Consider the following 17,308-nt stretch of genomic DNA (forward strand, 5'->3'; position numbering starts at 1 on the left):
AAGTGTAATTTCATGAGAATTTATGAGGGCGTGTATAGGGACGGGATTAAGGGTGGTGCGTGGTAGAGGTTGGGTGGGGCAACTGGTGGCGAGTAATCTGGTTAGTAGCTCAGGACTTAAAATTTTGTACTGCTTTTTGACTCTCCCAATGCCCATCCCAGCTTAGAAAACTTCAGATGGACCTTCTAAATTTCATGTGGAATTATAAACAACATTGAATAGCCCGCTCAATACTTTATGCCTCTCCAAAAGAGGGGGCTTGGCTTTCCCACACCTCCTTCGTTACTATTATGCTGCCCAACTGAGAGCTATAGCATCCTGGGTTACCCTTCTGGCCTATATTTGCTGGACCCAAATTGACAAACTGTGGTTAGCCCCCATCCACCCGAACAATTTGGTTGCAGAAGAACCTTTTTCATTATGGACACTTAAGCCCCATACACACTATCAGTTTTTCTGCTGAGTTTTTCCTTCAGGTTTACCAAAACCATGTAGTGCAAGGGCCTGGCTGATTGCATACACATTGAAACTCCTAAGGTTTGACCTCATATTACATGGTTTTGGTAAATCTGAAGGAAAAACTCAGCAGAAAAACTGATAGTGTGTATGGGGCTTCAGTGAATCCAGTGACTAGGGTTTTATTATCCTTTGATGAGCAGAACATGAGCTTCTCCGTAGTGTTTTCTTTGGTTATCTCCAAATTCTACATTACGCACTTACCTTCACCTCTAGCCTTCAATTCTCCAAGCCAACCCCATTTGAATGTTTAATCTTATCTGGTCCCTCACAGAAAGGATTGACCTTGGACATATATCACATTTTAAACTCTTATGACATGGGTTCTTTGGGGAAACATAGTTACATGCGTAATTGGGAGGAACATCTTGAAGAGGAATTATCCCATGAACAATGGAAAACTATATGGTCCTGTGCAGCCAAGAGCTCCATATGTACGCTCTATGAAGATAACACTTATAAGGTGCTTTTCTTTTGGTACATGTCACAATCTCGCCTACATGCTATATACTCATCGGCCTCTGATCGCTGCCGGAGATGTCTCCAAGACCGAGGCACGTTACTCCACATTTACTGGAACTGCCCATCTTTTCAGCCTTATTGGCACTCAGTCCAGGGGCTTCTCCACCAGCTGTTTGAGGTGGATATCCCTTTCTCCCCTAGGCTTTTTTTATTGGGTCTTCTTTCTCCTAAACTCCCCGGATTACACATATACTAACGGCAGCTAGGTGTTTAGTGGTCCTTCACTGGAAAATCCCCCAACATTATCTGATCTTTATGCTAGAAGTTTAGTTGATTGGGTGGACCGACATACAGAGATATGGGAGTGTTGGTATCTTTGGATAGATCGCCCTTGATCGCCTGAGATTCTCCTTGCCCTGTACAGTGCAAACATTCAGAACCCAGGAGAGACGAGCCCAGCTGATTGTTATTATCTTATACTCTTTTTTTTTTTTTTTTTTTGTTCTTTTTCTGAATACGCAGGCCACGCTATTATAAGTTACAAAATATGCTAATGGTATGTTTAACTGAGATGCTCTTAGCCCTTGTACACACGGTCGGAAATTCCGATGGAAAATGTCTGATCGGAACATGTTGTCGCATAATCCGACTATGTGTGGGCTCCATCAGACTGTTTCCGTCGGAATATCCGACGGACAAAGTTTTAGAGCTGGGCTATAAAACTTTCCGACAACATGATCCGATCGGACTTTGTCCGATTGTGTGTAGAGAATTCCGATCAGACAAAGTGCCACGCATGCTCAGATCAAATTCCTAGACCAAAGCTATTGGCTACTAGCCTGAACGTAGTCCCGTCGTAACGAAATAACGTCATCACGTTACGTACGATCGGATTTTCCGACAACTTTGTCCGACCGTGTGTATGCAACACAAGTTTCGTATTACAAGTTTCGTATTACAAGTTACGACATTTTGTCGGAATGTCTGACCATGTGTACAAGGGCTTACTGTTATTTCTTCAGCATTATGTTCTCACTTGTTACAGAGATGTAATCTAGCCTCTTATGTTATCAGACTTTGGGGATGATTTACTAAAAAGAAGGCACTGCACCAGTTTATACATTAATTGGTGCACCGGAAAAGTCATTAGTTGAATGTGCGAACCAGCGCACATTGAAGCGCAAATAACAATAATAAATACCCACATATGTAAATGCAACTGGCGCTGGGGTAACTGTGGTTTTCTCATTGATAATAGCGTATGCCCAATACAGTTGGTTAATTTCACCCCATTGGATTTGTCTTGTTAGGCAATTAGTAGGTGTACTCAGTTAATTAACCCTTTTGATGCTAATCTCATTCCTATCACTTCTAATATATCTTTGAAATGTGTTTTTTGCTTTTTTTACCCAAATCTTTACAAACATTACAAAGAACAGAGAAGTGTTTCTAAACTCAATAAATTCATATTTTCTAGGGCTGTGGAAATTAAAGATAAATTTCTCAATACATTTTTTTGAACGATCAAAAGAGTTCCGCCGGAGATCCGGTGACATCACGGACATCAACGTCATTGGACTCTTCCCCCCTTGCCCAAGTGCTTCCATCTGCTAATGAAGGGAAGGGGGGAGGAGTCCAGTGACATTGAAGTTCTGATTGAACGTAAAGCATACGGGGGAGGAGCTACGCATGATGTCACCCGCTGCTGCCCTACGGAACTAACTACGATTGTCGGCTTTACATGCTATGTTTTTATCATCTTTATGTGAGTAGTTTGTGTTTGAACACAAAAATGTAATCTTATACTTAAAGCGGTGAGCACTTAGATCTTTTCTTTCTACCCATGACCTGGCATCCTTGCTGAGATCTAAGGAGACATGAGAGAAGTTTATGGTCCGTGTTAACCCTTTTGATACCTGCTTACATTACCACCTGTTTGCACAGGGGTCCATGCCATAAAGTGAGAGTGATTAGTTAGACCGGAGGTGGAGGGATTGTCACGTTTGCTGTAGAAAAAAAATTACTTACGTCAGTGCTACAGTTTGAATTTAAATTGTGAACTGTGAAGTTAAGTCATGGATTGTGGAAACTAACTAGTGTCTGTGATTGTATATACTACATTTACCACTGACTAATGCAGAGTTGCAATGCAAGGAGATCAGCTAAAAGTAGTTGGATCTGTATGTGCGTTATAATTAATCAAAATTAGTAGATTAATCTATTTTAAAAAATCGATGAATCGAACACGAAAATTGTAATCAGTAACAGCCCTAATATTTTTAGATCTTGATCTTTAAAGGTGACCATACACTGCAATCAGTTTGATCTTAAATAAATTAGATTTAGTGCAAGAGCCTGTTTGATTTCCTATATTTTGAATTCATTGTTCAAATGCGTCTTCCTATTACCTATTTTGCCTAAATATCGAGTTGTACAGAGATTGGCCAATCAGATTGCATAGTGCATGACCACCTTTAGAGGATCCCAGCTCCCACTTCCTCCTGGCGCACCACGGCACTGGAAGGGAGATCACCTCTCCCCCCCCGGCAATCATCTAGGACACGTCACGGGCCCCAGATGATTGCCCGGCCAGTCACGTCGCGCGGTGTGGCTCGCGCATGCACAGTGGTTACCCGGCTTTGAAGCCACAGCCGGGCACCCACAGTTACAATGCCAGTGTCGCAGAGAGGAGGGGGAGATGAGTGAGGCTTCGTGCCCCCGCATCGCTGGACCCTGGGACAGGTAAGTGTCCAATTATTAAAAGTCAGCAGCTGCAGTATTTGTAGCTGCTGACTTTTAATTGTTTTTAATTGTTTTTTTTTTAGCAGAACTCCGCTTTAAGTGCCAAATTTGGAATATAGATGTGCCATGACCCACTTGTATTTTCCTAACAATATTACCGTGGGTACATCCCGTGATTTTAATAGTAAAGCAGATGCAGATTTCCAGGACTGGACCAACAGCATTTTGCTGTGTACACCCCAAATTATTAGGGATCTTGGACTATGGGGTTTATTTACTAAAGGCAAATCCACTTTGCACGATAAGTGCACTTGGAATTGCAGTTGCTGGAGATCCGAGGGGGACATGCAAGGAAAATAAAAAAACAGCATCTTTGCTTCTACATGATTGGATAATAAAATCACCAGTGCTTCCCCTCAGGTTTACAGCGAGTACACTTGTATTGGAGAGTGGAATTGCCTTTAACAAACCCCAAACTACCTAATAATTTGGGGTGTATACAACAAAGTGCTAGAGTACAATTTGCCTTATGGGGACACTAGCTAGACTAACCTGTGTGTCCCCAAGGAAAGACTTCCTGTTTGGCTATGTGACAGGAAGTGAAGCCAATTTTCAGAAAAGGGACACAAAGCCCAACCTAAAAAAAGACAAGCAGGGTTTCTAACACTCACTTGGTTTCCCTCAAATGCCCAACATGAGAATAGGATTGTCTTGAGCTATAGTTTAGCTCAGTGCTCTAAATCAGTGGTTCTCAACCCTGTCCTCAAATACCTCCAACAGGCCATGTTTGCAGGTTTAAATAAGGAGAGAGACGGCGCCCTCTAAGTGCAGTAAGAAATGATTAAAATTTATTAAAACGGTTTAAAAACACTCACATTGGGTTAGTGGTGTAAAGGCACATCATAAATAAAATGTTTCATCCGTCCATAGGCACGACTCGTGGGGCTGCAGTACAGGGTTCACAGCGTTTTCCTTTCCTATGGACGGATGAAACATTTTATTTATGATGTGCCTTTACACCACTAACCCAATGTGAGTGTTTTTAAACCGTTTTAAAACAGTAATAATTTCTTACTGCACTTAGAGGGCGCCGTCTCTCTCCTTATTTATTGTCTCCTAGAGCTACTTCTTGCTTTAAGACTGGCAGCCCACCTGAGTACAGTTTAACCACGGACCTTCCCCATGGACTACCTTTATAATTTTGATATCTCATGAACCCTCTATTGTTGATACTGGGGCGTGGACGTACGTTATAGATACAACTCATTTTTATATATACAAGACATATATATATATATATATATATATATATATATATATATATATATATATATATATATATATAGTAGTTGGGTTTTTTTTATTAATTTTTTTCAAAATCCCAGGGAGCGCCATATTACCCCATCCTTTGCCATGTTTGCAGGTTTACCTTCATCTTGCACAGGTGCTTTAAATCAATGCCTAGGTATTTTGGACAGTTATTTAGCTAAGATAAATTCCCAAAACATGTCCTATTGGGGATACTTGAGGACTGAGGCTGAGAACCACTGCACTAAAATGGAAAATTGAATACTTACCTCTCTTTAACCACTTGCTTACTGGGCACTTAAACCCCCCTCAGTCCCAGACCAATTTTCAGCTTTCAGCGCTGATGCACTTTGAATGACAATTGCGCGGGCATACAACACTGTACCCAAATGAAATTTTTATCATTTTTTTCCCACAAATAGAGCTTTCTTTTGGTGGTATTTAGTTGCAGCTCGGAGTTTTATTTTTTGCTAAACAAACAAAAAAAGATGCAAAAAAAAAAAAAAAAAATCAGATGTTTTAATAGTTTGTTATAAAATTTTGCAAACGGGTCATTTTTCTCCTTCATTGAAGTGCGCTGATTAGGCGGCACTGATAGGCTGCATTGGTGGGCACTGATGGGCTGCATTGGTGGGCACTGATGGGCTGCATTGGTGGGCACTGATAGGCTGCACCGATGGGCACTGATAGGCATAGTTAAGGCGGCACTAATAGGCACAGATAAGGCGGCACCGATGGGCACAGATAAGGCGGCACTGATGGGCAAAGATGGGCACAGATAAGATGGCACGGATGGGTGGCACGGATAAGTGGCACGGATGGGTGGCACGGATGGGCACTGATAGGTACCACAGATAGATGGGACTGATGGGCACTGATAGGTGGCACTGATAGGTGGCTCTGATAGGTGGCACTGATGGGCGGCACTGCTGGGCACAGATGGGCGGCACTGCTGGGCACTGATGGGCGGCACTGGGGTGCAGCACCTTTGAGGCAGATTGGGTGGCACTGTGGGTGGCACTGTGGGTGGCACTGTGGGCACTATGGGCACTGACGGGGGCACTTACTTTTGCTTTTATTTTATTTCAGGATGGCACTGCGGGAGGCAGGTGGGCACAGGCAGGTGGTCCCTTGTATTGATGGCCGTGATCGGGACTGATGTCCCGATCACGGCCGCCGGCGATCGGCTTTTTTTTTCTCTCCTCGCGCTGTCAGCGCGAGGAGGAATAATAGCCGATTACCGGCTCCGTTCTATCACATGATCAGCTGTCATTGGCTGACAGCTGATCACGTGATAAGGGGTCGGGATCGACCCCTTACACGGATCGGTGATCAGGCGAGTCTCACGGACTCGCCGATCACAGAGCGCGCCGCGCGCGCCCCTCAGGGGGCGCGCAGGCCGCTCGTAACCGGGACCACGTCAATAGACGTAGTCCCGGAAATGTAGGTCCGCGCTAATGCCGTCATTTGGCAATAGCGCGGATCTGTAGTGGTTAATTTTCCTTTACTGATGCCTATCCATGGAGCAGCATATGCATGCTACCATGAAGGCACCAGAAAAGTAGATTTTAGACAAATCATGCATTGGTTAGTTTTATTATGATAATCAGCCTAGTTAAGCTGCAGTTGGGAAATCTGTTGCATGAAAATTGTTTGGGGGGGGAGTGTAAAATGCATTACTCGGATTAAGCATACATCTGCAAAAGAAATTATTAACAAAACACATAAACCATAAAAAATTGCAAAACATTTTATTGGTCAACAAAACAGGACTTGGAAGAGAGCAAGGAAAACAAAAAACACATGTATGTTAATTTGATACACTAACAGAATAAGGTTTTGAGGTCTGGCCATTTTGCAGAGGAAATTAACAGGAGTTAAAAGGACGGCCGCCACAAATGGACAGTCTCTTAAGGATTTCAACATTTAGCAGTCACAACAGCTTGAGGAAGATTTAGCAAAATAACGCAGCACAGACAATGAAATCAAAGTGAAACTAACAACCTACAAACAGCACAGATTGACAACATCAAAAATATTTCAGTGAAAAATATCCCTCCCTCCTCCCCCCTCCTCAAATACACCCACACACACCTCCTCAAACACACCCACACATTTTTTAAGGTAAAAAATGCTATCTGCCAGCTTTATATAACATAGGTTTGTGTGCTAATGAGGCAATTGAAAACACATGCACAGTCCATGAAAACACACAAAATGTAAGTTCACCCAATGTAGAGACAGATCTTCAAAGTGGGTACTGTTAAAACACACTTTCTGACCCTGCCCAAAAAAAGTGCTGTTCACACACAAAAAGCACAAAATCTACAAAGTCACTGATCATGCCCAGACCAACACAAATGCATTTCACACACCAAAAGCCACAGCAAAAAACCAAAGTCCATGAGCATGCCCAGAACAACCCAAATGCAGCTAGCACAAAATAAGCCACCCCCTGTCCAAAATTAAGCACATCATCCAGCATCCTATAAAATAACAGATGGGACAAACACACCCCCCCCCCCCCGGTCCAGGGGGGCAAACAAAGAGCCTAACATAGGCAAAAGTTATACAACAAATACCATTGCAGTCTATGGGTACTGACTTGTTAATTTTGCGAGTCCCTACTTGGCTGGCTTATATTCTAGTTGTTGGCCTTAAATTGGGTATGTTGGCCCAGGTCCCACCCTGAGAGACATATATCAATGTCACCAATTTGGAAAACCCAAAAATGAAACAAGGAGAAATGTCTTTAAAAATGCAAAATTGCTTAACAGCTAGTGACTTGGGGCGGGACTTACTCTGCCTGTAAAGTGGTGCATCTGTAGCATGTATCCAATATGCTGCTTGATGTTTGGCTTTAGAGAAAACTTACAAAACTACATTGCATCTGCAAGATTTTAACCCAAAACAAAAAATAGCTTGCCCCCCCCCAATACATACAAGGCCATTTGGGTCTGTTAATTCTTAAAATGAAAAAGTCAACCACCTTGTTCCCATATTCAGGGGGACAAGGGCCTCTTCCACACAACTCTAGGCTGGGGTTGTGGGGGGCTGCAGACAGGGGCCTTTATAGAATGTAGAAAACCCCTTTAAACTGCATGCCCCATAGGCAGCCAGCTATGTTGAGTGCATGTGGCCTTGTATGGTTGGGGCAATCGCGCTAATGTTAATTTGATACAGGTAAGGGGGCTTCTCGCCCCCTTACCTAGCTGGCCCTGTTGTGAGCTATGAAAAAGGATGTGGTTTGGATTGGTGAAGGTAGCTCACAGCCTTTGGAGAATAGAGTGGACTGTGGCGTCCCCCTTTAAAAGCAAAAGTTAGCCCATGAAAATCCAAGAGGTTAGAGGGGGGAGACAAAAGCATTGGAGAATGGAGCGTGGAGTTCCCCTTTAAAAGCAAAAGCTAGCCCAAGGAAATCATATGCATTAGAGGGGGAGGTTAAATGCCCTTTTAGGAGGAGTGAGAGTAATTTTACATAATTTTAACAAGGTGCATGTCACATGTTGGCAGCATAACATGCTAACATAACCTGTGCGCAAATCTCCTTAAAAAAAATACATAAAGGTGAACCAGCGTAAAAGAAAAGTGTCAAGTTTAGAGGTGCGCCCGTTCAACCCAATTGCATGTACATTGCTTAACATTGACTAAGATTTTGGCTAAGCAGTGAACAAACGCATGTGAAGAACGCAACAGCTGCTTATATTGATCTCACACAGTTCTAAACGTACTTGTGGGCACAGCAGGCTTTCTCTGAAAAAGTTACTTTCTCATTCGATTTTGGGCATATTTGTTACTTGAACAGTTATTACTAAACTTCCTCACATCACCCCATAATATTGGCACCTCCATCTTTAAAGTTTATTTTTTATAATATCTTATGTTAAGACAGACCAAAGGTAACTGATAAGCCTTTTCTCTAAAGTACTTCTAAGTACAGAAGGTATTTACATGCCATAATTTCCAATGCAAATGCAAAAACCAGGGAATGTATTGCTTACCTTAGGATACTGGGTGGAGTAGTGCAAATAATTCCTTTATGGCAAACTGCATCCAGTACTGCTGGGGAGTAGTATAGCTGTATACTGAAAAATAGTAATGTATTACCATTCACATAGGCAGTTAAAGAATGCATTACAGACTATGGGCAGTGTGTACATGACTGGCCTGACGCAGGGCAGGAAAGTTCCCCTAGAATGAAAGTCATCTGCCCATCTTCAGGCACACTGGGACCTGTCTCTTTATGCATGTAATTTGCCCCAGGGATTGAAACAGTAGATGTGTGGTTTAATATGTCTCTCTGCTGGGTTGTTCTGAGATATTCTCAGTAGGAAAGGCAATGAAATAATTTTCATCAGAAGTTTAAATTATTGTCAGGATGTTAGTTCAGGGGTGGGATCAGCATGTTTCTGTCTAGTCTAAGATGGAACATAAAAGATGTACCTCTTTGGAGCAGTACTTTACAGTAGAGTCCTATGATTGATAGATCAAATGGCTGCATGCCATGTCAAATCAGGTCATCACAGGGCTAACAATAAATAATTACCTAAAAATGTAATTCCATATTCTTTGAGCAAACCAAACTAAATTATAGTTTCAATAAAATACTTTGCATTATTTATGCCCGGGGGGGATTTATGAAAACTAAAGCAGACAAAATCTGGAGCAGCTGTGCATGGCAACCAATCAGCTTCTATCTTCAGCTTGTTCAATTAAGCTTTGAAACAACAGAAGCTGATTGGTTTCCATGCATACATATTCATACATTTTCTCTCACAGTATTTTGTAGTATTTTCAGGCAATTAACGCCAATACAGTGTATTTAGTTGAATATTCCATTTGGTTGGGGGCCATTTTACATAGTTAAGCAGGATACCACAAAGTAGTGTGCTGAAAAATCCAATATTTTAGTTGGTGAAAGGAGTAAATGTACAAGGATATAATTATCTTTTTTACCCACTTTCCTTTAGTTACAGCATGAATTGGAATCTACTTTCTCTGAAATAGAACACCTAAGAAAGCAACTTGCCAGTGAAAGAATCTCTGTTAAGAACTTGGAGGCTCTTCTGGTCTCCAGCCAAGAAAAAGAATTTCAGTCTCAAGTACAGGCCCAGAACCTGGAGTCAGAGCTGGAGCTGCTTGGAGATAGGTTGATGCTGGCAGAAACTAAACTGTAAGTAAACAGGCAATCCATTTTCACAATTAGACATTAATTAAAACTGTAGAAGAGGGAATTGGCCCAAAATTGAGTTGGTATTATGTCAGCTTTTTATTTTCTGTTCATATTCTTTTCTGCAGTTTAAATGAATTTTCACCAGTGTATTTGTAAAGATTCATAATGGGCAGCACCATGCAATTAATTTTCTGTGCACTGCGCTAATGATAGCCAACAAGCCTGAAACAAAAATAAGTATTTGCACACCGTTATTCATCAATCTCAGTTTATGAAGAGAAAATGGTTGTAGCAGTGGACATTGAGAAGCTAGTGCCGGAAAGATCTACAGTATCTCACAAATGTGATTACATCCATCACATGTTTGTAAATATTTTATTATATCTTTCATATGACAACACTGAAGAAATTACACTTTTGTTGCCAGCGGTTTAGACGATAATGGCTGTGTGTTGAGTTATTTTGAGGGGACAGCACATTTACACTGTTATACAAGCTGTACACCCACTACTTTACATTGTGGCATAGTGTCATTTCTTCAGTGTTGTCACATGAAAAGATAAAATAAAATATTTACAAAAATGTGAGATACTGTATAAATGTCAGCAAATTTCCAATTTCTCTTTGTCAAATAATTAAGGATAGCACATCTACTCCCTGGACATGTCCTGAAGTGGAGGTGTCTGTTAGGCAAAGAATGGATCTTTTTCAAAAAAGACCTTGTATCTATGTCTGTAAACATATGGAAAAAAAGATTTGCCAACTGTATGTTAATACATATGTTATGTACCCATGTATTATATTAGAAAAAGGACAGTAGGAGCCAATGTGTATTGTGTCACATGGTTAGGACTTGGATAATTCAGAGTGTGGGAAAGTGTCAATGTTTGGGAAGGTTGTTCTCTCTTTTTTGCATTGTGGGACACATCTTAGAAAAACAAACCTAGGGTTATGTTGCTGCTTATGGAAGAAATGAACAAGGTCTCCCACCTCACACTTGCTCAGTTTCACTAAGTGAGTCCTTCAGTTGGAACTGAGAAAATGATTTTATGGGGAGCATAGTTCTATTTCTTTACTTTTCAGTACACAGAATGTGTTGGGGAACATAAGGTTATGAGGCAATCTTGAGGAGATTGCACACTGGCAAAGCTGCATAACCCCACCCCCCCTTCATCCCCCCACTCCCAGAAAGCCCCAATTTCTCTTATATTCCCCTGACCGACACAGCTCCTCTCTTAGCCATTGGGTTGTTATGCCCACCTTTAGGAGAATACTAGAAATTACTTGTTATGTAACACACACAACTTTCCAGTCCCGTCCAGGGGGCAGTCCCTTAGGTAACAACCCTCCAGCCTGCCGTTCAGTCATCAGTTTTATTTTGCCTAGTGAAGGAGAAGGACCTAGGAACTCTGATTTGGTTAAAATGCTGGCCTGCTGACCAGGCATCTAAAAAAGCCCTCACGGATCTTCTCTTCCTTGGCGACCGGCTCTTTGGAGCCTCTTTGGATGACATTATTAAAAAAGCCACAGGTGCTAAGAGTACGTTACTCCAACAGGCCAGGAAGGCTAAGGAGCCACGCCGTAGGCAAGGGCCCTCTTTTTCCGCTCACAAACGGCTTTTTTGTCCGCCCAGAGCTTTGGCCAAACGCCCCCAGCCCGACAGGACGACCACGGAAGGACAGAAGCGTCCCTGGAACCGCAAGCCTAACAAGACTGCAAACAAAAGTGCTACCACATGAAGGTTTGCCCCCACCCATGTCTCTGGTGGGGGTCGCCTTCGGGAGTTTGCAGTCCGGTGGTCCTCTCGGCTATCCGACCAATGGGTCTGCGATCTGATTTCCTCAGGCTACAAGATCGAGTTTCTCTCTTGGCCACCAAACAGATTCTTCCCCTCCAGCATACCCGTATCCCTGGCCGGGGAGGCCCTCTTGGGGGCGGTAAGTGACCTGCTGAATCATGGGGTGGTTGTACCGGTTCCGGAATCGGAACGTTTCCAGGGATTCTACTTAAATCTGTTTGTAGTTTCCAAGAAGGAATGGATACGTCCAATCTTGGACCTAAAAGCCCTCAATCACTTTGTAAAAGTGCAGAGGTTCAGAATGGAATCAGTTTGCTCAGTAGTCGCTGCACTCCATCAAGGGGACTCACTGGCGTCCTTGGACATCCAGGATGCATACCTGCACATACCCATATGCTTCCGGCATCAAAAGTTTCTGCGGTTTGCAGTCGGGGAAGCCCAATACCAATTTGTGGCTCTCTCTTTTGGTCTGGCATCAGCCCCCCGAGTCTTTACCAAGGTATTGGCTGCAGTCTTGGCGTTGCTGCGGCAACGTGGGATCGCGATCGTAGGATACCTAGATGATCTCCTCCTGAGAGCATCTTCCGCCTCAGAATTGGAGGAGGATATGGCAATCGCCATGCAAGAATTTGGGTGGCTGTTGAACCTCAACCGCTGTTGTACCGACTCAGCATTTGGAGTACCTAGGCTTGATGCTGGACTCCAGGGAAGCGAGAATTTTTCTCCCTTCAGACAAGCTGCAGACTCTCAGATCTGCGGTAAAACTGCTGATGAACCACAAGTGGTCGACGCTTCGCTTCTGCGTGCGAGTCCTGGGACTCATGGTGGCCTCCTTCGAGGCAGTACTGTATGCCCAGTTCCACACCAGAGTTCTGCAGAAGGAGATTTTAACAAAGTGGGACAAATCTCAGTTTTCCCTGGATCGGGAGATCCAGGGGAGCCAGTTAGTCAGAGATTCCCTGATCTGGTGGTTGAGGTCCGGAAAGTCGTTCCTACCTCTGAAATGGACAGCGATCACAACAGATGCCAGCCTATCCGGCTGGGGTGGAGTGATGGGGGTTCAGTCGGCTCAGGGCTTCTGGTCGACGGAAGAATCCAAGTTGCCGATCAATCTGCTCGAGCTAAGAGCGATCAGGCTATGCCTCTCCACATGGTCAATGAGACTACAAGGGCATCCGATCAGGATCCAGTCAGACAATGCCACTGCAGTGGCATACGTCAATTACCAAGGAGGAACAAGAAGCTCAGCCATGGCATGGGAGGTTGCTCACACACTTCAGTGGGCAGAGCGACATGTACCGGCCCTGTCGGCCATTTACATCCCGGGGGTGGAGAACTGGCAGGCGGACTGAGTCGCCAGACGCTGGATCCAGGAGAATGGGCGTTGCATCCGGAGATTTTCAGGTTGCTGTGTCTGCGGTGGGGCACACCAGACGTGGATCTGCTGGCCTCCCATCTCAATCGGAAGGCGACAAGATTTGTGTCCAGGACAATAGATCCCTGGGCAGACGCGCTGGTGGCTCCGTGGGGTCAGTATCAGCTGATTTATGCCTTTCCTCCACTGAAACTGTTCCCACGTCTGCTTCGCAGAGTGGAAGTCGAAAGGATCCCAGTAATTCACCCCAGATTGGCCCCAGCGTCCCTGGTACGCAGACCTAGTGCGTCTGGTGGCAGACACTCTCTGGCGACTGCCGTTACGAGAGAACCTTCTGTCTCAGGGTCCAATTCTCCATCCTGCTTTAACATCGCTGGCTTTAACGCCATGGCTATTGAGAGCCAGGTGTTTTGAATAACAGGGGTCTGTTGGACTTGGTGATTCCCACTATGTTGAGGGCACAGAAATCTTCTTCCAGGAAGATCTATCATCGTACCTGGAAGGCCTACATCTCCATGTTTGAGGAGAAAGGATGGCATCCGCGTTCCTTTGCTATATCCAGGATCCTGTTGTTTCTTCTGCAAGGAGTAGACCAGAAATTGGCGTTAAGCACCATTAACCACTTACAGACCGGACCATTTTGCTGGCTTAAGACCAGACCACTTTTTGCGATTCGGCACTACGTCGCTTTAACTCACAATTGCGCGGTGGTGCGACGTGGCTCCCAAACACAATTGACGTCCTTTTTTCCCCACAAATAGAGCTTTCTTTTGGTAGTATTTGATCACCCCTGCGTTTTTTAGTTTTTGCGCTATAAACAAAAATAGAGCGACAATTATGAAAAAAACGCATTATTTTTTACTTTTTGTTATAATAAATATCCCCCAAAAATATATAAAAAACATTTTTTTCCCTCAGTTTAGGCCGATACGTATTCTTCTACATATTTTGGTAAAAAAAATCGCAATAAGTGATTATTGATTGGTTTGCGCAACAGTTATAGCGTTTACAAAATAGGGATAGTTTTATGGCATTTTTTTTTACTAGTAATGACGGCGATCAGTGATTTTTATTGTGACTGCGACATTATGGCGGACACATCGGACATTTTTGACACATTTTTGGGACCATTGTCATTTATACAGCGATCACTGCTATACAAATGCAGTGATTCCTGTGTAAATGACACTGGCAGTGAAGGGGTTAACCAGTGGGTGACAGTGTAGGGGTTAAGTGTTCCTAGGGGTGTGTTACTAACTGTGGGGGGCTGGGCTTTCTTTTAGTGAACACTGATCTCTGGTCCAATCACATGGAACAGAGATCTGCATCACTTGTTGCTAGGCAGAACGGGGAGATGCTGTTTACAACGGCATCTCCTCGTTCAGCCGCCCCATGAGACGATCGCGGCATGCCCGCGGCGATCGAGTCCGCGGGACCCGCGACCAGACATCAGCGCACTCGCAAAGGCAGGGCGACGTTTAAAACTGGACATACCTGTACGCCAGTATGCCTGCCCGTGTCATTCTGCCGACGTACATCGGCGTACGCCGGTCGGGAAGTGGTTAAGGGACAAATAGCAGCCTTGGCTGTCTTTTTTCAACGACCCCTGGCATCTCGCTCACTGTTGAGTACCTTTGTTCAAGGGGTGCAACACGTAGTCCCTCCGATGCGTCCACCGTTACCTCCGTGGGATCTGAACCTGGTGTTATCTGCGCTTCAAAAACCACCATTTGAAAATATCAGGGAGATCCCTCTGTTGACTCTTTCCCAGAAAGTGGTCTTTCTAGTGGCCATTACATCGGCCAGGAGGGTTTTGGAACTGACGGCCTTGTCCTGCAAGTCGCCCTACCTGGTTATCCACAAGGATAAGGTGGTGTTACATCCGCAATTCCTGCTGAAGGTGGTTTCAGCGTTTCACATCAATGAGGACATTGTGTTACCATCTCTGTGTCCTAAGCCGACACATCCTAAGGAGGTGGCCCTTTACGCTCTGGACGTGGTTCAGCTCTGAAGGTGTATTTGTCTGTCACGGCTCCCTTTCGGAAGTCAGATTCGCTGTTTGTTTCCGTGGCTGGTCCAAAGAAAGTCATGGTGGCCTCGTCGGCCACCATTTCCAGGTGGATCAGACAGATTGTAGTACAAAACTGCGCCTTGAAGGAGCAGGTGCCCCCCCTTCCGGTCACGGCCCACTCCACGGGGGCATTCGGAACGTCTTGGGCCTTCCGACACCAGGCATCTGTCGCTCAAGTGTGTAAAGTGGCGACCTGGTCATGCAGGCGGCTGTATAGTTGCAATTGAGTATGCAATATTTTTTTTTTTTCCTGGTTTTTCATTAAAAAAACACAGTACCGTTAAGTTAATGCACTGTTGCATTACAGTCCGCAGTTTTAGTGCGGTTGTGGGTAGTCACTCCTGTTGAGGGTACCCTGGTTTAGTGGTGGATTCTCCACACACTGTTGTTTTTTGTGGGTAAAGTTTCACTAGTTCCCACTTGCCATGGTGGATGAAGTTTTTGTATGCTGTTTTTCCCACCCCTTGTTTGGCACTGCTTGGGAACATCCCAATGGCTAAGAGAGGAGCTGTGTCGGTCGGTGAATATAAGAGAAAATAGGATTTTTTGTACTCACCGTAAAATCCTTTTCTCTGTAATTCACTGGCTAACACAGCACCCACCCCTCTTTTTTCTCTTTACGTTATACTGCTTGTTGGCGTACTGATGACTGCATGGCAGGCTGGAGGGTTGTTACCTAAGGGACCGCCCTGTGGGCGGAACTGGAAAGTTCTGTGTATTACATAACAAGTAATGACTAGTATTCTCCTAAAGGTGGGCGTAACAACCCAATGGCTAAAAGAGGAGCTGTGTCGGTCGGTGAATTACAGAGAAAAGGATTTTACGGTGAGTACAAAAATCCTATTTTTTTGTCTAGTGTCCTTAGGAGACAGACATGTTCGTCTCTTAGGAGACAGACATGTTCGTCTCTTAGGAGACAGACTGAGAGAAACAACCCCTTTTTCTTCTTATGAATGATTCTGACTTTGGCGAAACTTCAAGTACCAGCCTTATATGCGGTCCATATTACTGTGGTGGAAAAATGGTAGGTGGACTTCCTCAGTTGTCAACTTTAGGACATGGTCTCTTTACCCAGAGGTATTTCAAGACAAACTGGAAAGGAGGCCCTAATCAATCTTTGGGATCAGTTCAGCTTGATCTATCCATTTCCTCCTTCATCCTTCCTTGTCTCCTCTGCTGGACAGAGACTGAAGGCATTGGGGTTATTTTTAACAAATTGGCCCAGGTGGATGTGGTACTCAGACCTCATCAGGCTTCTGGCAGATTCTGGGCCCTTTTGAATCGTCCAAATCTTCTGTCCTAAAGGCTGGTTTATCATCCTCATTCGTGGTTGCTGGGTTTTATGGGGTGGCTTTCAGGTCAATACATCCATTTCATGAAGTCAGTGAAAACATCGGACATAGAACAGGCATCCGTGTAAACAGTATATAAATTCCATAACAAACTTCCATAGGAGGACGTAATAGAGGTGTCAAGAAGGAATCTATTCAGTTCTGCTAACAGCCATCTGTTAAAAATTACAAAAAGGTGGACTATGAGGCAAGACCCGAGGTCGCCCCTAACCAAATTTCCTATTTTCAACAAACAGAGGAAATTGAGATAAGAGACAAAAGTTAGGAGGAGAAAAGAGAGAGAAAACAAGAGGGGAGAGAGGGAGAGACGAGGGGGAAGGGAAATAAGGTGGGTGGGGGGGGGGGGGGGGGGTCGTGTTGACTCGGGACAAACAAGGTGGTCTGTTAATTGAGTGTATGCGTAATATCATGTTCCGAGAAGGGCAGTACCGTCTGCAGAGAGGACAAACTGATTCCAGAGTCCCCAAGTTTTAGAATATTTTTCCTGTTGCGCGGTAAATACTAAGTCCTC

General features: G+C 44.1%; 1 protein-coding gene across 2 annotated transcripts in view; it reads left to right on the forward strand.

The window, feature by feature from the left end:
* The window catches only part of TSGA10 (testis specific 10), a 180,961-nt gene that overhangs the window by 118,357 nt on the left and 45,296 nt on the right, over nucleotides 1-17,308 (forward strand). For both annotated transcript variants that reach the window (XM_077482743.1, XM_077482744.1), the window contains exon 17: nucleotides 9,999-10,201. In XM_077482743.1, coding sequence (XP_077338869.1) covers nucleotides 9,999-10,201 — 203 coding nt within the window. The remainder of the gene's footprint in view (nucleotides 1-9,998; nucleotides 10,202-17,308) is intronic.

Source organism: Lithobates pipiens, unplaced genomic scaffold (assembly GCF_037356315.1).
Source record: "Lithobates pipiens isolate NorthernLeopardFrog02 unplaced genomic scaffold, aLitPip1_a1.2 Scaffold_16, whole genome shotgun sequence".
Classification (NCBI taxonomy): Eukaryota; Metazoa; Chordata; class Amphibia; order Anura; family Ranidae; genus Lithobates; species Lithobates pipiens.